Below are 25,943 nucleotides of genomic sequence, written 5' to 3' on the forward strand. Positions count from 1 at the left end.
TCTGGGTGTCCCTGAGTGTGTCTGTGTGTGCCATGACTGTGTGTCCCTGTGTGTGTCTCTGTACCCTGTGTGTGTGTCTATGTGTTTTTGCCTGAGTGTGTGACATCCCAGGTCCCACGTGGACCCGCTTGTCTCCTGGAGCAGGCAGAGCCCCAAGCCTCCCACCCTTCTCTCTGGAAGTGTTGCGCTGTCTGGCTGCTCTGGAGCAGGTCTGGATGTACACGTTAAAGTAAAACCAAGGGATTTACCGTGCCTCTGCATTGCGTGGACTCAGCTGAATCTGTGTGAGATCCTGGGGGAGGTGGCCTCGGACAGCCTGAACCCAGGCCCGAGGTCCCAGGCCATGTTCCAAGGGGGCGTGAAGATGGTTGGCAGTAACTTCCCAGCGCCCGCCCTACTCTGGGCCCCTCCAGAATGGCTGGCTGGCACGGGTGCCTCTGACCTTTAACATCAGTCCGAGGGTTGTAATTACAGGTCGAGGCACGTGTCCTGTGCTGTGACCATCGCGTGGCTGAGCTCAATTAGCTGAAACTCTCCAGGCCTCCGCCGTCAGTGACCTGTGGGCTGGGAGGTCCCTGTGGAAGGCCGGGCTGCCCCAGGCCAGCCTCACACAGTTCCTGGGGACTGGCCTCCACGAGGCCCCCGGTCTGTCCTGCCCAGAGAGCCATCCTGTCTCCCTCGGGCCCCAGTGCTCTGCGTGGTTCTGGCCATCCCCGTAGCTCCTGCCCATGAGGCGGCCTGTGGGTCTCTACCTGGCCCTGGCCCCACAGTGGATGCACACTCGGGCCCCACCTTGGCCCTTGACACACAAGGTGCTTGAGTCCTGGAAAAACCCCGGGCAGTCTCTGTCCTCCCAGCCAGTGGGCTTCCTGGCAAACTCAGCTCTGATGGGGAAGGCTGCCCCCCACACTCGCTTCCCAGGGCACTCCCCTGGGACAAGGGCCCTCCGTGTCTGTGGCCCAGGCTCTGGGGTGCTGGACATGGAGACTGCGCAGTGCTGCGGCTCGAGGAGCCAAGGTCACTGCTCTGATGTCCTTTGTGGGCCCTTCTGTCTTCAGAGTAAAGGAGACGAAGGTTAGGAGGCTGACTGGGCCCTTGGCCACCAGGCCCCACTCAGGTCCCCCCACTGCAAACCAGGGTGTTGGGAGGCGGTGGGGAGGGGCAAGTGGCGATCCCGCGACTCCCCCACCATCCTCCCGGCTTCCGCAGGAGACCCAGCCACCTGGGGCCTCAGAGGCTGGAAGGAGAGGGCCCAGCAGGTGCTCTGGCCGCCGGTCATCCCAGCAACCTCAGGGAAGCTGTGGCAGGAGTGTCCCAACCACACTCAGGCCGAGGCTGAAGGGAGGGTCGGGTCCTCGGGGACACGACCCCACAGGGAGTGGCCGCCCTCCTGGCGGGTGGACAGCATCTCTGGGTTGGCCACAGCAGGCATGCCTGCCCAGGGCGCTTGGAGCTTGGCCCACTAGCTCCTAAAACGCCCATTATGGGCTTAATGGCTGAGCCACTCACAAATTGCCATTTAAAATCAATCAACTCTTCAGCTTAATTAGCTCATTACCATGCAGACTGCTGTCTGGTGGTCACGGGAGAAGGGGAGTGCCACCCGCAGCCTGACTGCCGGGTAGGAGGATTGCTCGCAAGGAATTCCCATCATGCAGAGACCCGGAGCTACAGGCAGGGACAGAGAACAGGAGCCCCACACCCACCCCACAGACTGTTGCTTCCCCTCCCCCAAGACCAGAAAGACCAACTGGGAACCAAGGGCCAACCAGACGCCGGAGCCCTCAGACCGCAGGGAGGGACAGCCCTGCCTGCCCCGATCGCTAGCTCCAGGCACGGCCTGTGGACCACATGGCGGCAAGCCTGCCTCAGGGCGGCCTCCCGCTCCTGGGGACAGTGGGGTAGACAGAGCCACGTGATGGGGTGGGGGTGGGAGCAGGGGATTGAGGGCTCCCCCGGAGAAAAACGTGAGCGAGAAATGGGAAAGGTCCCGCGGGTTTTGACATCACAGACACAGTAGGGAAGGAGCTCACACTGAGACAGTGTCACAGTGACGAAGGTAAAGACTAGAGAAGGGCAAACGCAGTGAGATCCTAGAAATAAACTATATACACTAGAAAAGACCCTGATGCTGGGGAGGATTGGAGGCAGGAAGAGAAGGGGACAATAGAGGATGAGATGGTTGCAGGGCATCACCACTCAACGGGCATGAGTCTGAGAAAGCTCCAAGAGTCGGCTATGCACAGAGAGGCCTGGCGTGCTGTGGTCCACGGAGTCGCAAAGAGTTAGACACGACTGAGTGACTGAACTAAACTGAACTGACCTTTGAAAGTGAAAACGCACCCGTGCACGTGCGTGAAGAGCCGCCCGTTGATAAGAAAAGGCTGATAACTCAGTAACACAGTAGCAAAGGCTACGATACATGGGTCACAGAACAGGAAGAAGTGTCTCCCAAATGAGATCAGACACTCAGCCTCACTCACAATGAGACAGATTAAATCTCCGGGAGATGCCCTTTCCCACCTGCCTAGGATGAGGGACCGGTGTGCCCCCCGCCATGGGCAGGTGTGGCGGGTGTCTGTTCAGGACACAGATGAGTACTTAGCAGGCGCTGCCCTGCTCAGAGGCGCATATGCAGTGCCGACGGACGCAGACTTGGGAATAGCAGGCCCGTCTGTCCACGTCGTGTGTGTGTATGTGTGTGCGTGTGTATATGTGTGTATGTGTCTGTGGTGTGTATACGTGTATGTGTGCAGTGTGTGTGCATGTCTGTGTGTGTGTGTATGTGTGTGATGTGTATATGTGTGTATGTGTCTGTGGTGTGTATACATGCATGTGTATAGTGTACGTGGGTAGTGTGTGTGTGCATGTGTATGTGTGTGGGTGTATGTGTGTGTGTCTGTGGTGGGTATACATGTATGTGTGTACTGTGTATGTACATGTCTATGTGCATGTGTGTGGGGGTGTATGTGTGTGTGTCTATGGTGTGTATACATGTATGTGTATAGTGTATGCGTGTAGTGTGTGTGTGCATGTTTGTGTGCGTGTGTGTATGTGTGTGCGTGTATATGTGTGTGTGTATTTTTTCTCAATAGGTGAAAAGTTCAGATCACTTTTTCTGTGGGTTTTCAGGGCTTCCTTCCAAGCAGGAGCATCTGGTCAGAGGTCAGCCTGTGACTTGTCCACGCTTTGTCCAAATTATTAAGGTTTTCTAGTAACCATACAGGAATGTGGCAGAGGATTAGGACTCCGAGTCCCAAAGGGCAGAGTTTTGTTGTTGTTGTCGTTAAGGGTCACCTGGCTCCTTGGCACCTTCCTGCCCCACTGGCCCCACAGCTGTGACCTGAGACCCGCTGTGAACATCTACTCTGGGGAGATGTTTGGCTGAAGAGCAAACTCTGAGCCTGAGCTGAAACCAGCCTGCTGTCTCGGCAGGGGGTGTGCGGGGTCGGCTGGCACTGGCCACACCTGGCCCTGGACCTGACGACCCTGCAGTGCTGGCCTCTTCAGAGGGGAACCCGACCAGTGGTCACCAGATGTGGCCCCTAGGAGCCTGGCACAGGTTTCTGGGAACAGCAGCTGGGGCTGGCAGGGCGGCCCTCCAAGCAGCTTCCTCGGGGTTCGTTGTGGGCCTTTGAGGCGCAGGAGCGGAGGCCATGTGCAGCCTGGGAGAAGCGTGGCCTCACCGCAGCCCAGCAAGCAGGGGACTCAGGTGCACCGTGGTTCTGGCTCTGGGCGTACTTTCTAACTCAGCTCCCAGACGCCAAGCGGCAGGAGGGAGAGGAGAGGACACACCGCCATTTGTGGACTCAGTGAGCCCCTGGGAGGCCAGGCAAGAGCCCAGGCCTTCCTGTGACGGCATCACTCCGAGGGACCAGCGCAGACTCCCGGGTCCAGGCCCACTGAGCCTGGCCTCCAGGTGGGGCCTGGGGCCCGCAGGGAGGACTCTGGGCCAGGCTGAGGCGTGGGAGCAGGCCGTGAAGGAAGACACACATCCCTCCGTCCACGGTGGGCAGCCAGCTGGGCACGTGCATGCAGGGAGCAGGTGCGGCAAGGCTGGGGCTCCTGGGCTCCTGCCTGTCTCCCCATCAGGGACCCTCCCATGCTGGGCACGGCGGGCCCTCCAGGGGGTCGAGAGCCTGCAGACCTCAGGGAGGCCAAGCTCAGGCCTCCTGCTGATGGGCAGGGCGGGGCTGGAGGATTTCCAGGAAGCACGGCCCCCACTCTGGGCCCCCACCCCGAGCTCACAGGCAGCCTCCAACGTGGGCACCTTGGGCCGTGCAGCTGGCGGCCCCCCTGTGGGCTGGGAACTGTGTCCCATGGAAACAATGAGGCGCCAGCCTCCTGGCCTCTGAGATTGTCTGTGAAGGCGGGACCCCACAGCTGGCTTCCTGGGTGTCTGCCCTCACAGGACTCCCGTGAAAACCATCAGAGGAAGAAGTGGGACCTCGTCCTGACATCCAGATGACCCGCTGCTGCTGCGGTGCCCAAGCCCAGGAGGCCTGAGGGCTCCTGGGGGGCACCCAGTGGGTCCTCAGGGCCTCAGGGCCCACTCTGACCCACTGACTGAGACCTGAGGCTCCCTGGGCTACAGAGCAGGGTCCACGCCTGCCCCACTGTGCCTCAACCAGACCCGGAAAGGACTGTCCTGGGGAAGAGAGACAGACCTTCTGAGAGCCAGCATCTAGCCCCCAAATGTCCCAGGTTGCCAGTGAGGAGTCAGGCCAAGGACAGGGTGTGGGGCTCCGGGATCAGAACCCAGGTCCCGGGGGGTAGGGCGCACCGGCCAGGCTCAGTTTACCAGCTGGACCTCGCAGGCCACACCCTGTGCTCTGCCTCCTCCCTGACCCCACCGCTCCTGGGTCCTCGCACCTCAGGAGACAATCCTTAGAGTACAAAAACAGACTTCTTAATAAACAGAACTTTGTTTTCTAGTCACACAGTCATGTCCAACTCTTTGCCATCTCATGGACTGTAGCACACCAGGCTTCCCTGTCCATTACCACCTCCTGGAGTTTACTCAAGCTCATGTCCACTGGTCAGTGATGCCAAGCAACCATCTCAGCTTCTGTCGTTCCCTTCTCCTCCTGCCTTCAATCTTTCCCAGCATCAAGGTCTTTTCCAATGAGTCAGCTGTTCTCATAAGGTGGCCAAAGTATTGGAGTTTTAGCTTCAGCATCAGTCCTTCCAATGAATATCCAGGCTTGATTTCCTTTAGGATTGACTGGTTTAATCTCCTTGCTGTCTAAGGGACTCTCAAGAGTCTTCTCCAACACCAAAGTTCAAAAGCATTAGTTCTTTGGCACTCAGCCTTCTTTATGATCCAGCTCTCACATTCATACATGACCTCAGGAAAAACCACAGCTTTGACTAGATGGACCATTGTAGGCAAAGTGATCTCTGCGTTTTCACACACTCCCTAGGTTTGTCATAGCTTTCCTTCCAAGGAGCAAGCATTCTTTAATTTCATGGTTGCAGTCACCAACTTCAGTAATTTTGGAGCCCAAGAAAATAAAGTCTGTCCCTGTTTCCACTGTTTCCCCATCTATTCGCCATGAAGTGATGGGACCAGATGCCATGATTTAGTTTTTCGAATGTTGAGTTTTAAGCCAGCTTTTTCAGTCTCCTCTTTCACCCTCATCAAGAGCCTCTCTAGTTATTCTTCGCTTTCTTCCATGAGGGTGGTGTCATCTGCATTTCTGAGGTGATTGATTTCTCCTGGCAATCTTGATTCCAGCTTGTGATTCATCCAGCCTAGCATTTTGAATGATGTAAAATGCATATACTTTAAATAAGCAGGGTGACAATATGCAGCCTCCATGTACTCCTTTCTCAATTTTGAATCAGTCTGTTGTTCCATGTGGCCGGTTCTAACTGTTGCTTCTTGATGTATATACAGGTTTTGCAAGAGGTAGGTAAGGTGGTCTGGTATTCCCATCTCTTTAAGAATTTTTGTTTGTTGGGATCCACAATAGTTTGTTGTGATCCACACAATCAAAGGCTCTGGTATAATCAATGAAGCAGAAATAGATGGTTTCTGGAATTCTCTTGCTTTTTCTATGATGGATGTTGACAATTTGATCTCTGGTTCCTCTGCCGTTTCTAAATCCAGCTTGTACATCTGGAAGTTTTCTGTTCATATACTGTTGAAGCCTAGCTTGGAAAATTTTGAGCGTTACTTTGACAGCATGTGAAATGAGTGCAATTGTGCGGTAGTTTGAGCATTCTTTGGCATTGCCTTTCTTTGGGATTGGAATGAAAATTGACTTTTTCCAGTGCTGTGGCCACTGCTGAGTTTTCCAAATTTGCTGGCATATTGAGTGCAGCTCTTTCATAGCATCATCTTTTAGGATTTGAAATAGCTCAACTGGCATTCCATTACTTCCACGAGCTTTGTTTATAGTGATGCTTCTTAAGGCCCACTTGACTTCACATTCTGGGATGTCTGGCTCTAGGTGAGTGATCACACCATTGTGGTTATCTAGGTCATTAAGATCTTTTTTGTACAGTTGTTCTGTGTATTTTTGCCACCTCTTCTTAATATCTTTTACATCTGTTTGGTCCATACAATTTCTATCCTTTATTGTGCCCATCTTTGCATGAAATGTTCCCTTGGTATCTCTAATTTTCTTGACAAGATCTCTAGTCTTTCACATTCTATTGTTTTCCTCTATTTCTTTGCATTGATCACTGAGGAAGGCTTTCTTATCTCTCCTTGCTATTCTTTGAAACTCTGCATTCAAATGGGTATATCTTTCCTTTTCTCCTTGCCTTTCACTTCTCTTCTTTTCTGAGATATTTGTAAGACCTCCTCACATAACCATTTTGCCTTTTTGCATTTCTTTTTCTTGCAGATGGTTTTGATCACTGTCTCTTGTATAATGTTACAAACCTCCATCCATAGTTCTTCATGCACTCTGTCTATCAGATCCAATCACCTGAATCTACTTCTCGCTTCCACTATATAACTGTAAGGGATTTGACTTGGGTCATACCTGAATAGTCTAGTGGTTTTCCCTTCTTTTTTCAATTAAAGTCGAATTTTGAAGGAGTTTATGATCTGAGCATGAGTGAAAAAGAGAACTATCTCAAACACCCATCTCTTCTGTCAATATTCCAATTATTTTGAAATCACACTTAACACAGGATTCTTACCACTTTTTCCTTGGAGTCTTAAAACAAAGGAGAAGTGGCCCCAGTAGTGGGACCTCCCTTGAGGTCCTGGCAGGGCTGATGGGCGAGGGGGCCTAGGGGTCTGACTGTTGGTGGACGGACCTTTGGGGTCCTGCTGTCCTCAAGCACACGACTGTTGTGGTGGGGGTGATTGCGGCTGGGGCACCCTGGGACACCTGGCCTTATAGGCTGTTTTCCTGGAGGGCAGGGGGGACGTCCTGCATGGGGGCACTCCCATGCAGATACGGTGGGGCTTCAGGCAGGGTGGGGGTCCAGGGCACCAGATACAGCATGAGGGGTGAGGTCAGAGGGGGTCCGTGGGGCCTGGGGCATGGGGGCTCTGCTTACCTGGCCTCTGTCAAAGCAGCCATGCAGCCCCTCCAGCTTGACTCTACCATGGGGACTCCCTGCAGAAGGGGGCCATTTTCTGAGCAGGAGGCAGGAGACCTCTGAGGAGGGTGTCCCAGGGCCGGGTGGACTGGTAGGGCCTCTCAGCTGCACGAGTAGGTGCGGGAGGGAGGTGGCCACAGCCCCAGGTCGGGGGCCTTGTTTCCCGAGCTCAAGTTCTCTTTGTGGAGCCAGGCTGGCCCTCTGACTTCCGCTCCCCCCGCAGGCTTCCACCTGTCCCACAAGGTCACCAGTGTGGTCCCTGAGAGTGCCCTGCTCATCGTGCTGGGCCTGGTGCTGGGCGGCATCGTCCTGGCGGCTGACCACATCGCCTCCTTCTCACTCACCCCCACGGTGTTCTTCTTCTACCTGTTGCCGCCTATCGTGCTGGACGCTGGCTACTTCATGCCCAACCGGCTCTTCTTTGGCAACCTGGGCACCATCCTGCTGTACGCGGTCATTGGCACTGTGTGGAATGCGGCCACCACCGGGCTGTCGCTCTACGGCGTCTTCCTCAGTGGCCTGATGGGTGAGTGGGCACTGCCACCTGGCGGGGCTGGGGGGCTCCTGGAAGGTCCCGGGGGTCCTAGGGTAGGCTCCCAGAAGCTGCATCTAAGAAAGCACAAGCCAAAAACACAGGCTTAAAAGGAGAATGAGTGTAGGGGTCATCCAGAGATGTCACCAGTGGCCACTTAACCCTCCTGGGTTTTAATTCATCAACAGCCAGTCCACGCCCATCCTCAGGCTGAGGCATGTGTCCTGCTTGGGAATGAAGTCTGGTCCGACCAGGTTGGCCGGTGGGTGGGGTGTTGGGAACGAGCTGGCTGCTGTCCCTCCCCCTTGGCAGGGAGGTCAGGTCCAACCTCAGACCCCAGGGAAGGAGGCGGCAGCCTCTGGCACAGGGCAACACCTGAGCCCCACACCCGTGGAGCCCAAATAAACCTGCCCCTGCGCATAAGGTTGGGTGTCGTTTCTACTCAATCCGGCAGGGAGAAGGCGGGCAAGCCTCTCCTCCATCACGTGGGATCTGTGTCTGAGGCTCTTCCCCTGCCCGTGCTTCCTGCCAGTTGGTTACTAACCTCAGCCCTGGCGTACCTCTGAGGTGTACCCCACCCACCTGGGAGTCGGTCATTATCCACCCGGGAAACGAGCAGGTGGGGCCCTGCTCACCGAGGCCGTGCATACGTGCCGGATGGCATGGCCTTGAACTCAGCCTGCTTTCCCCGTGCCTCTGTGCTCCACAGGCTGAGCTCCCGGTGTTGGGGGCGATGAGGGAGGTGGGGCTGCTACCACCTCCCTGGGCAGCAGTCTCAGCTCAGCTTCGGCCTCAAACACTTCCACCAGCAGAACCAGACAAGGGACAGGCCCTCTGACAGAAAAGCAAGCACCCCGAGCCCCCCCCAGTGGGGCTCATGACCTCCCTTGAAATCACAGTGACAAAGAAGACACATTGAGAAACACACTGAGGGCTAAGGCACCCCATCTGCAGGAGTCACCTAGGACCCTGTCCTCACCCCGGACAGTGCAGGCTTCCTCAAGTCCCCACAGCCATCCGGCACCATCCCCAAGCGCAGCCCTGGAAGCCCCCCGAGGCTGGCGTGGTGCCAAACACACCCGGCCAGTTCTCCCCAACGCCCGGGCCACAGGGCCCATGCAGGTGACATTAGACTGCCATCCCTGGTGGTGCCCTCAGGTAGTTGGGACAACCTAAGGCCACTTCTGGCCCCCAGGCCAAGGGAACGTTCTGGGGTTTGGCTCCCTGAGGGGCCACGGCCGTCTGAGGCCTGTGCTCCGTCCTTGGGATGGAGTGGTCATGGCTGGGTGTCAGCCAAGGTCATGGAGCAGGGCAGTGCCCAGGGGACACCCAGAGCCCGGCCCTGCAGCTGGCAGACAGGGATTGGTCTCTGCTGTCAGCCCGCTCCTGGCTCTGAGGTCTGCCCCAAGGCTGGGGGACACTGCCAAGGAAGGGTCAGCCTGGGTGGCCACAGGTGGGCCAGGCAGCAGACGTCCTGAGGGCATCTGGGCACAGCAGCCCAGCACCCAGAAACCCCGGGCCATCAAGAGGCCCCGCGGGTGGGCAAGGCCAAAGTTGGGGAGGGTCCCGGAACACACAGTCCAGCAGCCACAGTCCTGTCCCTGGGACCTTCCTGGCATGGCCAGCGCGGGGAGGACTGGCCCTCCAGGTAGGAGGGCTCCCCCTGACGGCCCACTCGTCTTCCAGGAGACCTGAACATCGGGCTACTGGACTTCCTCCTGTTCGGCAGCCTGATTGCCGCCGTGGACCCGGTGGCCGTGCTGGCCGTGTTTGAGGAGGTGCACGTCAACGAGGTGCTGTTCATCATCGTCTTCGGGGAGTCCCTGCTCAACGATGCTGTCACCGTGGTGAGTGCCCAGCAGGATGCACCTCCTGGTCCTGTTCCAGGGTCTCACTGCTGGCATCCCAGCTTCGGCTGCAGGCCTCGTGTCTGCCCTTGACTGTGGAGTTGTGAGTGATCACAGTGTTATGGGGATTGAGGAGGGGAACTCAGCCAGGCCCAGTGTGCCCACGGCCTGAGGGCTGGCGGTCCACGTCGGCTCTGGGTAGCCCAGAGAAAAGGGTGGCCCGTTTGGATATCAGAGGCCATCCTCCCCACACCGGCCATGGGCTCTGGAGCAGTGACGTCCCAGGGGCAGCACAGAGGGCTGGTCAGCAGTGTGGCTGAGCACCTGCCTGGGGTCTCCTCAGCCCTGCAGTTTCGCAGACATAGTGGGCATCCAGTCTTCTCTTTGCTCTAAAAGCCCCTCCATGTCCTGTAAACGCGTGAACTTCTGCCCAAGCCAGGAAGCTCCTCCCTGGTTCCTGTGAGGCTCGTCTTCCTTACGGAGGAGGAAGCGGGAGAAGCAGGGCGCTGCGCCCTGCTCCCCCAACCTTCACAGCTGTGCCATCCCTCCGGCGCAGGCCCCATGCAGCAACACCACCAGATTTCCTTCCATAAACACAGCTTTGCGATCTGCCCCATGAGGGCCTTCTGCCCCCTGGAGAGCACAGACCTGGAGACACAGGAACATTTCTTCCCAAGGGCCCCACAGCCCCCCCCGACCTGGGTCGCCCCCAGGCCCCTCCCCTGGACGTGGAGCCAGCGCATCCTTCAGGAGCTTCGCTCAGAGCACAGCGGGCACCTCCCACACATACAGCCCTGCGGCCTTGGATAAGGTGTTAGGCATTTATCACCACGTCATAGCAGGATGTGGAGAAGGAAATGGCAACCCACTCCAGTACTCTTGCCTGGAGAATCCCATGGAGGGAGGAGCCTGGTAGGCTACAGTCCATGGGGTCGCAAAGAGTCGGACACGACTGAGTGACTTCAATTCACCTCACTTCATAGCAGGATGAGGTTTGAATGTCAACAGGCAAAGATGCCAGGGGTGCGTCCCCACTGACGGGGGCCGCATAATGGCAAAGTCGCAGCAAATGAAACTCTGGTTGTGTCTTGGGAAGCAAACTAAAGATCATCACAGCAGGCTGGCTTTGTGGCCGCCCTGCTTCACTGAGGGTGGGGAAGGCCAGGTTTTCTCTGAGGGTTCTTGTTCCTCCCAGACTGTCCTCCCACCCCAGACCCCACACTACTGCCCCAGATGAGTTTGCCCTGGCGGTTTTCAGTTTCCCTTCAGATTGCTGCCATGGTCTCCTCACTTGGCCCAAGTCTCACCAGGCCTGGGGCCCGAGACGGGGAGGAGTCAGTGCTGACCGCAGGCTGACGGGGTCCTGTCTGTCTGTGTCCCCGCAGGTCCTGTACAACGTGTTTGAATCTTTTGTGACTTTGGGTGGTGACAAGGTGACCGGCGTGGATTGCGTGAAAGGAATAGGTGTGTGGCTCGCCAGTTGTGTTCCAGCGGGGAGCCAGGGCCAGTGTCTTCTCCGGAACATGGACCCCGTGGGGCAGCATCTGTGCCAGGCTGGAACCCACAGCCTGTGCAGGAAAACATGCTTCCATTTCAAAGTCTTGGTGACAGGCCCCCGCCCTCCCCAGCAGGTTACACTAATCTGGTTTCCCAGGCCCCAGCCACCCTGGGTGGCGAGGATCATTGCCCCCACAGACCCATGGGAGGACGTGGATCCTGTATCTGGGGTCCTGGGAATCCCTCTGGGCAGGGACAGTTACAGATGGCATTCCTGGGAGCCCAGAGCCTGGTCCTTGCTGTCAACCCCCCACCAATGCTGCTGGTCTCAGCGCTGCCCCCGCAGTGGGGTAGCCGGGCCTCCTTTGGTGCAGTGCTTTCCTCTCCCCGTGGAGCCAGAGCCTCTGTCTGCTGAGAGAATCAGCCTCTTGTTTGCTGAGCTGCTGGTGCCTCTGGGGTCACCCGGGACCTCAATGGGGAACAGTCAGTCAGTCAGGCCAGCTCGCCCACGCCTCGGCCACAGAGGGCCCCTCAGAGGCCAGCGGCACTCCTTGTCCTTGCAGTGTCCTTCTTCGTGGTGAGCCTGGGGGGCACGCTGGTGGGCATCGTGTTCGCCTTCTTGCTCTCCCTGGTGACACGCTTCACCAAGCACGTGCGCATCATCGAGCCTGGCTTCGTGTTTGTCCTCTCCTACCTGTCCTACCTCACGTCTGAGATGCTGTCCCTGTCGGCCATCCTGGCGTGAGTCCCTCCTCGCTGATCGGCCACCCACCAGCCCCCGCATGCCCGGCGGACCTGCCCTGGGGAGGCCTGGCCACTTCCCCGGGTGGGGCGGGAACTCGCTATGGGGGAGAAGAATTTGATCTATTTAGTCTTTTAATTAAGGAGTTGGCGTCTTCATAGAGCTCTCCAGGGGCTGCAGCACCTGCTCTGCCCCCACGCAGCCTTTCCCAGGGCTCTGACCCGCAGAGCTGCCCCCCTCCCCTCCAGTGTGGGACCCAGGCCCCCAGAGGCCCACAGACAGTGTCAAGGTAGCCAGCCCAGGGCACCAAGCCCCTAGGAGGAGCCCTGTACTCACAAAGAGGAGTGCTGATGAGTAGCGGGGGATGCTTGCCCAGGATGCAGGGGCCCCAAAGTGCTGCCTTCTGGGAGATGGGCTTGAGCCCCACGGGGTCTGGTGGGAGCTGAGCCCAGGCTTGAACGCTCATGGCGGGCTGTCCCATGTGCAGTATCACCTTCTGTGGCATCTGCTGTCAGAAGTACGTGAAGGCCAACATCTCAGAGCAGTCGGCCACCACAGTGCGTTACACCATGAAGATGCTGGCCAGTGGGGCCGAGACCATCATCTTTATGTTCCTGGGCATCTCAGCTGTGGACCCTCTCATCTGGAAGTGGAACACAGCCTTTGTGCTCCTGACGCTACTTTTCATCTCTGTGTACAGGGCCATAGGTGAGGGTGTGCGGAGTATGGGGGGTGACGGAAGGACAATGGGGGATGATGGGGGGATTATGAGGATGATGGGCAGATGAGGGGATGAAGGAGGGTGATGGGGGTGGTGAGAACGATGAGGGGATGATGGGGGGATGATGGGATGAGGGGATGAGAGGGTGATGGGGATGATAGAGGGTGATGGGATGATGGGGGGTGATGGAATGATGGGGGGTGATGGATGGGTGGGGGGATAAGAGGGTGATGGGATGGGGGATGATGGAGGGTGATAGGATGGGGGTATGAGAGGGTGATGGATGGGGGGATGATGGAGAGTGATGGGGATGATGGAGGGTGATGGGATGATGATGGAGGGTGATGGATGGGGGGGATGAGAGGGTGATGGACGGGGGGATGATGGAGGGTGATGGGGATGATGGGACGATGGAGGGTGATAGCGATGAGGGGGGCTGAGAGGATGATTGAGGGAGACAGAGGGGTGAGGGGACATGGTCAGCCAACAGCAGGAATTGGCCATGGGGAGTCTGCAGAACCAGCAACACACATTGGCTCCCAGCCCCCAGCCCCGCAGCACAGTGAATGACAGACTCAAGAGACCTTGGGGACCCTAAGGCTGGCCAGGACATTAGTCACCCTCAGTGAAGGGACAGGCCTTCCCAGTCTTATAGCCTCATCACTGAAATAAGACCACCTGGAGGTACAAGTGGAAGGTTCCAGAAGCCAGGGGAACCCATGTGGCTTCCCACTGACTTACTCTGGATGTGGTCACTTGGGTGACATCTCAGTCACCATGGCACGTGAGAAGCAGGAGCCGCTGCGGCCCCACTCAGCCCTGGTCACTGGTCCCTGGTGTGCAGTGCTAACCCAGGGCTGGGGAGGGGAGAAGGCAGTCGGGTGACCCCCACCTGCTCTGCCTGCAGTCGCTGGACTGAGGGCTCAGGAAAACAGAGGCCCTGTGGTTCGGTGGACTCTTGTCCTGGAGCTGCTGGGCAGCCACATATGTGGTCACACTGAGACCTAGGAATTTCCAGAGCGGCTGGAGCACAGCTTGGGGGTGCAGAGGCAGGCGGGGGCCCAGAGAGCTCCAAAGAGGTCGAGGGGCCTGCAGGCGGGGCTACAGTGGTGCCTCTTGCTCGCTTGCTCGCTCGTGGGAGGAGGCGGCCTCACCCGTGGGAGAAGGCTGCAGGGCTGCTGGCAGGGACAGAGGGGCTGCACCTCCCCCAAGTGCTGAGTGCATGCGCACCCCGCAGGGGTTGTCCTGCAGACCTGGATTCTGAACCGGTACCGGATGGTGCAGCTGGAGATCATAGACCAGGTGGTCATGTCCTACGGCGGCCTTCGAGGAGCTGTGGCTTACGCCTTGGTGGTCCTCCTGGACGAGAACAAGGTCAAAGAGAAGAACCTGTTTGTCAGCACCACCATCATCGTCATCTTCTTCACCGTCATCTTCCAGGTACGGGTGGTGGAGGCCTCATCCTCCCAGGTGCCAGGCCTAACTGGGTTGATAATTTTAGTAACTAGGCGTAGTTTTGTAGGTTTTCATGTGGCCCCACAGGGTGCAGCGCGATTTGGCCTAGAAACCTCCTTCCTTGGCTGTTGCTGGTTAACAAAGCCCCAGTTAATGTTTCATTGACCAGGAAGGAAAAGGCCCCGCTTTGCCTGGCTCTTGGCTACTCTAAGGAGCTGGCCGGGGCGTCCAAGGACGTCCAGTGACCCGCAGGTGGCAGGGCCTCCTCTGCCAGGAGATGGGCACAGATCACCTGGGTCCTGGCCAAGGGGTGGCCCCTTCTGCCCCGCTGGGGTGTATGGGCTCGGGATCAGTGGGCCCCAGCGGGGTGCGGGTCTGGGGTGAGGCCCGGCCCGGCCTCAGTGTCAGGGTGTCTGTCCTCCAGGGCCTGACCATCAAGCCCCTGGTGCAGTGGCTGAAGGTGAAGAGAAGCGAGCAGCGAGACCCCAAGCTCAACGAGAAGCTGCACGGCCGGGTAGGTGGAAGGGCTGAGGGAGGAGGGAGGAGGAGGAAGGGGCTGTCCAGGTGACGCTGACCCACGTGCCTCTCCTTCCAAAGGCTTTCGACCACATCCTCTCGGCCATCGAGGACATATCAGGGCAAATCGGACACAATTATCTGAGAGATAAGTGAGTCGCTGCAGTGGCCCCTGACAAACTGAAACAAGAAAATTCAGAGGCACGTTCATCTCAGTTGTTAGTCCCCTTCTTTAACCAGCGACTGTAGGATCCACAGGCTATAGAGCGAATCTCTGGCATCACCATGACCCTAACCCCACTGAGCCCCAGTGACCTCAGAATACTGCCCTCGGAGGACCCAGGGCCACTCACCACCTTGTTCAGGTCCCTGCTTCTCCCCTCCTGCCCCTGGGGTCCCCCCAAGCCCCTTCTCCTAAATACCTCTGCTTCTCCTCCTGGGACCCCCTCCTTCTGCCTTCCTGCCCCTGGAGCCCCTTAAGCCCCTTCTCCTCCTAGAATCCTCCTACTTTTCCTCCTGTGACCCCCTTCCCCGCTTTAAATCTCCCCCCCCCCCCCCCCCCCCCCCCCCCCCCCCGCCCCGTCCTCCCATCTTCCTACAGGGTTATGCAGTCAGAGGAAATCTGCATGACCGCATTACAGGAGAAGGTTAATCCCATTTTCACGCACACACCACGACCCTGCCATCGGACAGGAAGGTAGAGCGGCCACAGGGCCATGAGGCAGCATTCAGCGGCACGTGGAGGGTCATCTCTTTCACTTCAAAGCTTGCCTGTGTGGCTGCCACAGTAAATAGAAACTGAGTATCCCACCCAGCAGCTACAACACTGTGTCCATCACGAGTCTAGATGTTGCCAGGGTTCCATCCCAGGGCCTCACCCAGACCCCACCAAGTGCTGACCACTATTGGTTTGACCCACCCGTCCTCGCAGGTGGTCGAATTTTGATAGGAAATTCCTCAGCAAAATCCTCATGAGAAGGTCAGCTCAGAAGTCTCGAGATCGGATTCTGAACGTTTTCCACGAGCTCAATTTGAAGGATGCCATCAGCTATGTGGCCGAGGTACTGGCCGTCTCATCTGCTCTTTTGTAGGAGTGTCGGGGGAGGGCAGGAAGAGGTGAGACAGACCCGTGTGTGGACAGTGCTGGGGTCTGCACCCTGAGGCCCGGGCAGGGGTGGGGCAGCTGGTGAGCGACACACAGTCTTCTTGTTGCCCCAGCCGCAGTTCACCTGAGCTCAAGGGCCCTCAGGCACCCTGAAAGTGGGGTTCACCACAGCTCCCGCTCTGCGGTGCTGGGTCTGAGGTCACAGACCCCAGTGAGCACAAGCTCCAGGCTCCAGCCGGGGCGAGGCCATGGGCGCAAGGCCTGTCTTCTGCACCTCCAACCAGCTGAGGAAATTCAGAGCAGGAATCCCGGCCCCTCTGACCGTGAGCCTTTGAGGCCTCGCTGCCTCCCTGGGGCTGGGAAGGTGGGTGGTGACCCCTGCTGGCTGCATCCTCTCCTGGGGACCCTCTATGGCCCCCAGTTCCCACTGGTGACAGGCTCCCAGCAGGGCACCAGCCTCCCTTCCCCCCTGCCGCCTGCCACCTTGGTGCCTATGATGCAGGCCTGTGGGCTCCTCTGCACCGCGGTTGTGCCCGTGAACAACGCCCACAGCACCAGCTTTGCCATAGCAGGTTGGCCCTCAGCTGGCTGCCCTCCCCAGCTCCACCCTCTCCCTGGAGGGCCAGTTGCTCTCCTAGGGCACCTCACTCGGCAGTGTGACCTCCATGCCTGTGCACTCTGCTCTGCCTGGTTTTCGCCTGACTCTGGAGGCTGGGGTTTCTCTTCTGGGGAAAACTAGGGCAGCTGGTTTGGAGCCCCCGTGGGGACAGGGCCTCTTCCCCCATCCCGTGGGGATTCCCCACGCTCCCTGAGGCACCAAGTCCTTTGCACAAGCCTCCGTGAGCCTCCCAGCTCCAGCGGGGCCTCCACCGTGGTTTCTGGGGTCTTGGCTTTCCCAGGTGCCTCGGGGTCAGTGCACAGCACCCCAGGGTGGGGCTCCCTGGGGCCAGGCCAGTGACTGACAAGGCCACCTCCTCTCGCAGGGAGAGCGCCGTGGGTCCCTGGCTTTCATCCGTTCTCCCAGCACGGACAACATGGTCAACGTGGACTTCAGCACCCCACGCCCCTCCACTGTGGAGGCCTCTGTCTCCTACCTCCTGTAGGTCCCCAGAGCTGCTGTGGGCCAAGCTCTCTCCAGGCTCCCCGACCAAACCACAGGCATGACCAGCGGGCCTCTTGGGGCTGCCCACATGGGAAACAGGCAGAGGCGGTGGCGTCTGTCACCTGTCGTGTCAGTCGGCTGGCTGGAGTGCGGCAGTGAGCCAGGGCCCAGCAGCCCGCTTAAGGAGCGCCCCCTCCCCACCACCAAAGACAGGGTGCTGGTCACAGATTCCAGGCCTCCAGCCTCTGCCCTGTCAGTGCAGGGCGGTTCTGGGTATCACTGCTGGCGCTTTGGAGGGGCAGGTGCACTGCGGGGTCAGTCTTAAACCGGAGGCAGAGAAGGTCTCATCGGGATGACCCCAGGCCCCAGGGGTGCAGGCGGGAGGGCAGGTGGTGTGCCCACTTGCTCACCAAGGCCCTCGCAGGAGGGAGAACGTGAGTGCCGTGCGCCTGGACATGCAGTCCCTGGAGCAGCGGCGGCAGAGCATCCGGGATGCGGAGGACATGATCACCCACCACACGCTGCAGCAGTACCTGTACAAGCCCCGGCAGGAGGTGGGTGCGCCCTCCAGAGCCAGCGCCCTGCCCGTCCTGCCCCAGGGCAAAGCATGGCCCTACTTAGTGCAGGTCGCTCCTGGGGGGGGGGGGCGGGGCGCAGCCCAGGCCCTGCGGACACGACCAGCTAACCCTAACCACCCCTCCCATCCCCACCCCACCCCCCTGCCTCCCCGCCACAGTACAAACATCTCTACAGCCGACATGGGCTGACCGCGGATGAGGACGAGAAGCAGGACACCGAGATCTTCCACAGGACCATGCGGAAGCGCCTGGAGTCCTTCAAGTCCGCCAAGCTGGGGATCAACCCCCACAAGAAGGCCGCTAAGCTGCTCAAGAGGGAGCGCGCCCAGAAGCGGGTGAGAGGGCACACTTGGGCAGGCACCACCGAGGGGGCACCCTGGTGGCAGGGCAGAGGCCTCCCTGGGGTGGACAAGCAGATCAGGCAGGACCCAGAGCTGTGAGCGGTTTCCTTCTGCTCCTCAGAGAAACAGCAGCATTCCCAACGGGAAACTGCCGATGGTGAGCTCCCTGCAGGACTTCACCATCAAGGAGAAAGGTAGGCTGGGCTATGGCTGGACGCTGGTCCGCAGGAGCTGAGGGGCACCTGAGGGCAGCCGGGTGCAGATGGCTGTCTTTCCAGGAAGCCGGTGCCCTGGGCACCAGGGCCCTCCTCACAGGCTGCAGCCACTGTGGGGGCAGGGCTGCGACCTGGGCTTCCCATCCCCTTCCTCTGTGGCCCGCCCCCTTCTCCAGTTGCCACCCCCCCTCCTCGAGAAGACCGAGTGTGGTCCTCTCTGCCCAGCCCTATCCTGGTGTGGCCAGGTGGGCACCACGGTCCACTGAGCTGCCCAGAGGCCGCTAAGTGGGGGCGGCAGACACGAGGACCCTGGGCGCGGCGGGGGTTGGGGGCGGCGGTGAGCGGGTCCGGGGCGGTTGGTCAAGGGCTCAGACGAGGTCATCTGCGCTTCCAGCCTGTCCCCTTACGCTGTCCCTTCCCTGTCACCAGATTTGGAACTCTCAGACACTGAGGAAGCCCCCAACTATGATGATGAGATGAGTGGCGGGATCGAGTTCCTGGCAAACATCGGGCAGGACACAGCGACAGACTCCCCCTCAGGTGAGGGGGCACGGCCCTGCGCTACCCGCAGGCGATCCCTGGCGGGAGGCCCAGGCGGTGGAGCGCGGTTCACGCGGCCGCGCAAGCGCGGGCACGGGCAGAGGCCTCCGCTCTGAGAGAGGAGAGCGAGAGCCGGCGCAGGGCCCGACCCCCAGAGGCCCGAGACCTTCCAGGTGACCTTCCGTGTGGCCGAGGCCGAGCTGCTGTCTGACCCAGGGCCGCTGCCTCCCTCTCTGCCCTTCCGGGGAGCGAGGGAAGCTGACGACCGCCGCCCTCTCTCCTAGGAATTGACAACCCCGCGTTTTCCCTGGAGGAGAGCCCCGGCATCCTCTCTGGGGTGCCGCCCTGGCTGTGTCCCGGGGAGGCGGTGGTGCCCTCCCAGAGGGCCCGCCTGCAGATCCCCCACTCCCCCGGCAACTTCCACCGCCTGGCGCCCTTCCGCCTCAGCGGCAAGTCCGTGGACTCGTTCCTGCTGGCCGACGGCCCCGAGGAGCAGCCGCACGCCGCCCCGCCCGAGTCCACACACATGTAACTGGCCCGCGGCCCCCGCGCCGGCCCCCGCTCCTCTCAGCGCCGCCTCAGCCCCGCGCGTCGCGCTCTCTCCGCCGCCGCCTCCCCCTGCTCTCACCAGCCTCAGCCTCTCTTCCAGCCGCGCTTCTTTCTCCAGGCCCTTCTGATTTCCTGCTTCTCCCGCGAGCGGGGGCGGGGCGTCCCCGCGGAGTGAGGGTCCCTCTGTGTGAGGGTGTGAGGGTCCCGCTGGGTGAAAGTGTTAAGGTCCCGCTGTGTGAGGGTCCCCGCTGTGTGAGTTCCCTGCTGTGTGAGGGTCCCGCTGTGTGAGGGTCCCCGCTGTGTGAGGGTCCCCGCTGTGTGAGGGTCGCGCTGTGTGAGGGTCCCCGCTGTGTGAGGGTCCCCGCTGTGTAAGGGTCGCGCTGTGTGAGGGTCCCCGCTGTGTGAGGGTCCCCGCTGTGTGAGGGTCCCCGCTGTGTGAGGGTCCCGCTGTGTGAGGGTCCCCGCTGTGTGAGGGTCCCGCTGTGTAAGGGTCGCGCTGTGTGAGGGTCGCGCTGTGTAAGGGTCGCGCTGTGTGAGGGTCGCGCTGTGTGAGGGTCCCCGCTGTGTGAGGTCCCCGCTGTGTGAGGGTCCCCGCTGTGTGAGGTCCCCGCTGTGTGAGGGTCCCCGCTGTGTGAGGTCCCCGCTGTGTGAGGGTCCCGCTGTGTGAGGGTCCCGCTGTGTGAGGGTCCCGCTGTGTGAGGGTCCCGCTGAGTGAGGGTGTGAGGTCCCCGCTGTGTGAGGGTCGCGCTGTGTGAGGGTCCCCGCTGTGTGAGGGTCGCGCTGTGTGAGGGTCCCCGCTGTGTGAGGTCCCCGCTGTGTGAGGTCCCCGCTGTGTGAGGGTCCCGCTGTGTGAGGGTCCCGCTGAGTGAGGGTGTGAGGGTCCCCGCTGTGTGAGGGTCCCCGCTGTGTAAGGGTCCCCGCTGTGTGAGGGTCGCGCTGTGTGAGGGTCCCCGCTGTGTGAGGTCCCCGCTGTGTGAGGTCCCCGCTGTGTGAGGTCCCCGCTGTGTGAGGGTCGCGCTGTGTGAGTTCCCTGCTGTGTGAGGGTCCCCGCTGTGTGAGGGTCCCCGCTGTGTGAGGTCCCCGCTGTGTGAGGGTCCCCGCTGTGTGAGGTCCCCGCTGTGTGAGGGTCCCGCTGAGTGAGGGTTCCTGCGGTGTGAGGGTGTGAGGTCCCCGCTGTGTGAGGGTCCCGCTGTGTGAGGGTCGCGCTGTGTGAGTTCCCTGCTGTGTGAGGGTCCCCGCTGTGTGAGGGTCCCGCTGAGTGAGGGTTCCTGCGGTGTGAGGGTGTGAGGTCCCCGCTGTGTGAGGGTCGCGCTGTGTGAGGGTCCCCGCTGTGTGAGGTCCCCGCTGAGTGAGGGTCCCCGCTGTGTGAGGGTCCCGCTGTGTGAGGGTCCCCGCTGTGTGAGGTCCCCGCTGTGTGAGGGTCCCGCTGTGTGAGGTCCCCGCTGAGTGAGGGTCCCCGCTGTGTGAGGGTCCCGCTGTGTGAGGGTCCCGCTGAGTGAGGGTTCCTGCGGTGTGAGGGTGTGAGGTCCCCGCTGTGTGAGGTCCCCGCTGTGTGAGGGTCCCCGCTGTGTGAGGGTCCCGCTGTGTGAGGGTCCCGCTGAGTGAGGGTCCCGCTGTGTGAGGGTCGCGCTGTGTGAGGGTCCCGCTGAGTGAGGGTTCCTGCGGTGTGAGGGTGTGAGGTCCCCGCTGTGTGAGGTCCCCGCTGTGTGAGGTCCCCGCTGTATGAGGGTCGCCTGTTCCGGGCTGTCGGTTAGGAGAGCGCCGACTCGGGGACTCTGGCACCGAAGGGCACGAACTTTTCTCCCTCAAGGCCCGCGACCCCGGGAAGCCCGGAGGAAGCGGCTCGGCAGACACCCTCACTCGGAGGGCAGTGCAGCGGGCGGGGCAGGGAGGGGTCCGCGAGGCCCGGTTCGCCGCCTCAGGCAGGCGCCCGTCTTCTTCCCGCAGCTTCGCCTCCGGGCCTCGCACCCGCCTTGGGCCTGAGGCGTGACCCCCGCTTCCTGCCCAGGCGGGGGGCGTCGTGCCGCCCCGCGCTCATGCCGGCTCCTCCCGCAGGTGACACCGGCTCCGACGCGCCACTGACCGGACACTCGTCCCCGCCGGCCGTCGAGAAGCCCCCGCGCGCGCGCGCCCCGAGCCCGGCCCCGCCCAGCCCCGCGCAGGCCCCGCCCACCCCGCGAAGCCCCGCGCCCGCGGCACCGCCCGAGCCCGAGCCCGAGCCCGAGCCCGCGGCGGGGCCCGCGCAGGGGGCGGGGCCGGAGCGCCGCGGGCTGCTGGGCGCGCACGCGCGGTCGGCGGCGGCGCGCCGCGTACACAGCCGGCGCTCGTTCCAGCGGCCCCGCGCGCGCCGCCGCCCCGCGCTGCTCAAGCTGGCGTCGCTGCCGCCGTCGTGCCACGCGCCACCGCACGCGCTGGAGCAAGAGGAGACTCCGCTGTGACTGCAGCCCCCCGAGGTCTGCAGACTTGACGTCGCCCCCGGGGGTGACCCCCACGGCCGCCCTCCGGGGGTCTCCACTCCGTCACGGCCGCACCTCCGAGGGTCTCCACTCCGCCACGGCCGCACACCCCGGGGGGCTCCACTCCGCCACGGCCGCCCCCACGGGTCTCTGCCCCTATCACGGCCACCCTCCTAGGATCTGCACCCATTACCTCGCCCCAGGGGATGACCTCGACCCTCAAGACCTCGCCTCTTAGGGGTTACCACCTGCCCCTCCCAGCTGAGCCACCGTCACTGCCCGCCCCCACGAATGGTCTCCACTCTCGCCACAGCGGCCCACCTGGGGGTCTGCTCGCATGGCCACAGTTTCTTAGGGTTGTGGCCTGCCTCCCAAGGGGTCTTCTGGTGACCTGGAGTAGCCCTGGACACTCACCGATCCGGTTAGGTGCTGGGATGTACAGGAGCTGAACTTGGGACCAAATGAGCTGCAAGATCTGAGCCGAGGCATTCTCTGGGGTTCCTGTGGAGAGGCCTGCTGCGGGTGGGAGGTGGGCATGAGCCTTCCGCCGTCTGGGAGGCTCCCTTGTAGGCCCTCTGTCCACCTGTCCTGGACCTGAGCTGAGCCGGCATTTGTGACTGGCTGTTTCCACCCCTGACTCAGGGACAGTTTGTGCTTCAGTCCCTGCCACCTGTGTCCATTCTCATCAGCTCTGCTGGGGAAACGACCAGAACCAGATGAGACTTGCCCACCGTGATACCCACCCAGGCTGGCCTCTCCCAAAGCGCCCCCTGGACTGTCAGCCCCAGGGTGGGGGGAGCCCTTACCCCAGGGTGGGATGTGACCACTCACCAGGTCTTTGAACCACCTGTCACCTTAGGGACCGTAGGCACGGCTGCAGAAGCATCTTTTGTTTGCTTGTCCTTTTCGTGTTGAGATTCCCAGAGCCTGATGCTTGCTCACCCTGCACAGACCCAGCCTCAGAATGGGGGCCTCTGGGCACCAGGCTCTAAACTTCCCCAAGCCCCTGGTCTGTGGCCTGAGCTGCCTCACCTGATGCTGGACGATGGCCCAGACTGGGTTTAGGGGTTGCAGTGACCCAGTGGACAGGCCCACACAGCCCCAGCAGACGTGTGGGCCTGCCAGCAAGCAGTCCTCTTTAGAGTAACAGCTGGCCCTGCTCACACAGAGAGGGGATGAGGGGGATTGGACCCGCCCCTCCACGCCCACCCCACCCTCAGGGGCTCAGGAACGTGGCCTTGGACAGAGGCCTCGGTCCTCACCCGCTCCTCAGGAGGGTTTGCAAGGCAGTCAAGGAGCAGAGGGTCAGGGGCTCCTGGAAGCTTCTGTGCAGCAGCTCAGCCCTGCTCAGGGAATTGTCCGCTGTGCTGTGACCAAATCCTCTGTGTGTCCTTGCAGCCCCCCCGTGCCCCCCGACTATGGCAATTCGCAGGTCCCCAGTGGCCCTGGTGGAAAGTCTACACTGAGCTGCTGAGAGAAGCAGGGAGCAGCAGGGAGGGTGGCCCACGTCACCCAGGGATGGTCCGTAGGCTGATGTGCAGGCCTGCTCACCACCCGAGTTGCTTGCTCAGCTGTCACCAGGACAGGAGTGACGTGGTTTTCAATGCTTGTTCTCACATTCACAGCCACTTTGACCCATTCTCTGAGCACAAGAGCCAGCCTTCGTCTGTCCCACAAGCCTGGCGGAAGGCACATTCTCCATCCACTCTGCAGGGGTGGTTCGTCCCGAGCAGGCAGGCTGGCCCAGGCACCACAGCCCAGCTGTCCAGCATCTCCAGCTGCCTTAACAACTCTCCTGGACCGCTGGACCCAGATCTGATTCCTCACTGCAGGGCCAGAGGCTGAGACACCCACTTGACACTGTAGACACTGAACTTCTGCGTGGCCGACCTCCCCTGGGCCAGCTGTGCCGTGGAGAGCAGGCATTGCTTGTTGTCAACTGCACAGGCTGAGCAGTGTCCGAGGTTCCAGCGAGACATCCAGCCCGAGAGACTGTTTTGTCTGTGACACAGCGTTATAAGCCGTAGTACTGTAGACACGTTTCATAAATGAGAATCTGAGCTGTTCTTGTCATTGTAAAACAGAATGTAAACAGTCTTATGAATGTATTTCCTTAGAAAAACTGTTGTAAAATTTTTTTATTAGGAAGATTCTTATTTATTTAATACTGAACATTGGCCGACTTTGTGATATAAAGCACACAAATTTAGGGGTCATTCTCTCACTTCTACATCTTCTTGGGCATAATTTTAGTGCAGTGCTCAATGAACTATTGATTTCTATTGTTAGAGATTTAATGGAGGAATTTCATTGAAACTGGAATGGGAATGTATTTTACATTATGAGTGGTGAAAACTGTGGATGCTGGTTTTGTGAATGTAACCCTGTCAAGCTGTGTGACCCTCATCATGACCACGTGCCTTAAAGCACTGCCCGTGTGCTGTCAACAGTGTCTGGGCGGAGCCCACCACAGACCCTGCAGCAGCCTGATCAAGTCTATTAAAAATATTACAAGACACTTTGGGTGAAAACTTTGTTTACAAGTGAGATCGTATCAAGGAGGTCTTGAGGGGCCGCCTCTCCTGCAGGCATAGTATTCTGGCACTAAAATTAACATGGATGCGCCTCGTGTGTGTGTGTGTATGAGTGAGGGTCATGTGGATAAATGTGTGTGTGCGCGCGTGAGGCTCAAGGTTAGTGCAGAGGCTGAGGGCACAGGCTGTGTGTGTGTGTGGCGTGTGTGTGTATATGAGTGACGGTCATTTGGATGCATCTGTGTGTACGTGAGGCTCAGGGTTAGTGCAGAGGCTGAGGGCCCAGGCTGAGCACTGGATACGTGTGTGTGTGTGTGTGGGGGGGGGGGTCGGGTCTGGTGCAGAGCCTGCGGGCAGAGTCTGAGTCCTGGATGCACGTGTGGGGGCGGTAATCATGTGGACCTGCCCGTGTGTGTGTGTGTTGTGTGTGTCTGTGAGGCTCAGGGTTAGTGCAGAGCCTGCGGGCAGGGCCTGAGCCCTGGGAACCAGCTCCCACCCCACACCCCCGGCAGAGATGGTGGCCACCATCACTGGCTGCCGGAGTGGGAGGACCAAGCACCTGCCACACAGGAGGGGCCCAGAGGGGGCAGGCCTGGGGCTGGAGAGGCGGGTGGGCACAGCTGGGTCCAGAACTCGGGGGACAAGGCTGGTGGGAAAGACCCTAGTGTGGGCAGTTCAGTTCACTCAGTCCTGTCAGACTCTTTGCGACCCCATGGACTGCAGCATGCCAGGCTTCCCTGTCCACCACTAACTCCCAGAGCTTGCTCAAACTCATGTCCACTGAGTCGGTGATGCCATCCAACCATCTCATCCTGTCGTCCCCTTGTCTTCAGTCTTTCCCAGCATCAGGGTTTTCCCAATGAGTCAGTTCTTTGCATCAGGTGGCCAAATTATTGAAGTACTGGAGTTTCAGCTTCAGCATCAGTCCTTCCAATGAATATTCAGGACTGATTGCCTTTAGAATGGACTGGTTGGATCTCCTTGGAATCCAAGGGATTCTCAAGAGTCTTCTCCAACACCACACAGTTCAAAAGCATCAATTCTCCGGCGCTCAGCTTTCTTTACAGTCCAACTCTTACATCCATACGTGACTACTGGAAAAACCATAGCTTTGACTAGATGAACCTGTTGGTAAAGTAATGTTTCTGTTTTTTAATATGCTGTCTAGGTTGGTCATAGTTTTTCTTCTAAGGAGCAAGTGTCTTTTAATTTCATGGCTGAAGTCACCATCTGCAGTGATTTTGGAGCCCAAGAAAATAAAGTCTCAGTTTCCATTGTTTCCCCATCTATTTGCCATGAAGTGATGGGACTGGATGCCATGATCTTAGTTTTCCGAATGTTGAGTTTTAAGCCAGCTTTCTTCTCTCATCTTTCATTTTCATCAAGAGGCTCTTTAGTTGTTCTTCACTTTCTGCCATAAGGGTGGTGTCATCTGCATCATTTCAGTTCAGTTGCTCAGTCGTGTCTGACTCTGCGACCCCATGAACTGCAGCACACCAGGCCTCCCTGTCCATCACCAACTCCTGGCGTTCACTCAAACTCACGTCCATTGAGTCGGTGATGCCACCCGGCCATCTCATCCTCGGTCGTCCCCTTCTCCTGCCCCCAATCCCTCCCAGCATCAGGGTCTTTTCCAATGAGTCAACTCTT

At 59.8% G+C, this 25,943-nt stretch overlaps 1 protein-coding gene and 1 long non-coding RNA gene across 3 annotated transcripts in view; both read left to right on the forward strand.

Annotated features, from left to right (window-relative positions):
• Positions 1 to 24,277, forward strand: part of SLC9A3 (solute carrier family 9 member A3) — a 39,393-nt gene extending 15,116 nt beyond the window's left edge. Inside the window, exons 2-17 of one of the 2 annotated variants that reach the window (XM_042233997.2) lie at positions 7,787 to 8,089; positions 9,782 to 9,942; positions 11,328 to 11,406; positions 12,003 to 12,180; positions 12,669 to 12,889; positions 14,140 to 14,342; positions 14,782 to 14,871; positions 14,955 to 15,025; positions 15,805 to 15,934; positions 16,962 to 17,077; positions 17,505 to 17,634; positions 17,817 to 17,993; positions 18,121 to 18,193; positions 18,644 to 18,754; positions 19,039 to 19,282; positions 21,359 to 24,277. In XM_042233997.2, coding sequence (XP_042089931.1) covers positions 7,787 to 8,089; positions 9,782 to 9,942; positions 11,328 to 11,406; positions 12,003 to 12,180; positions 12,669 to 12,889; positions 14,140 to 14,342; positions 14,782 to 14,871; positions 14,955 to 15,025; positions 15,805 to 15,934; positions 16,962 to 17,077; positions 17,505 to 17,634; positions 17,817 to 17,993; positions 18,121 to 18,193; positions 18,644 to 18,754; positions 19,039 to 19,282; positions 21,359 to 21,362 — 2,291 coding nt within the window. In that variant the 3' untranslated portion in view covers positions 21,363 to 24,277. Of the gene's footprint in view, positions 1 to 7,786; positions 8,090 to 9,781; positions 9,943 to 11,327; positions 11,407 to 12,002; positions 12,181 to 12,668; positions 12,890 to 14,139; positions 14,343 to 14,781; positions 14,872 to 14,954; positions 15,026 to 15,804; positions 15,935 to 16,961; positions 17,078 to 17,504; positions 17,635 to 17,816; positions 17,994 to 18,120; positions 18,194 to 18,643; positions 18,755 to 19,038; positions 19,287 to 21,358 lie in introns of those variants that run through there. The other variant, XM_027980208.2, reaches the window with a different exon arrangement.
• On the forward strand, positions 19,451 to 21,352 carry LOC121816834 (uncharacterized). The gene is made up of 3 exons (XR_009596737.1): positions 19,451 to 19,873; positions 19,940 to 20,125; positions 20,413 to 21,352. It is a non-coding gene; the product is annotated as an uncharacterized LOC121816834 (long non-coding RNA).
• Positions 24,278 to 25,943: the final 1,666 nt, after the last annotated feature.

Source organism: Ovis aries, chromosome 16 (assembly GCF_016772045.2).
Source record: "Ovis aries strain OAR_USU_Benz2616 breed Rambouillet chromosome 16, ARS-UI_Ramb_v3.0, whole genome shotgun sequence".
In the NCBI taxonomy this organism is placed as follows: Eukaryota; Metazoa; Chordata; class Mammalia; order Artiodactyla; family Bovidae; genus Ovis; species Ovis aries.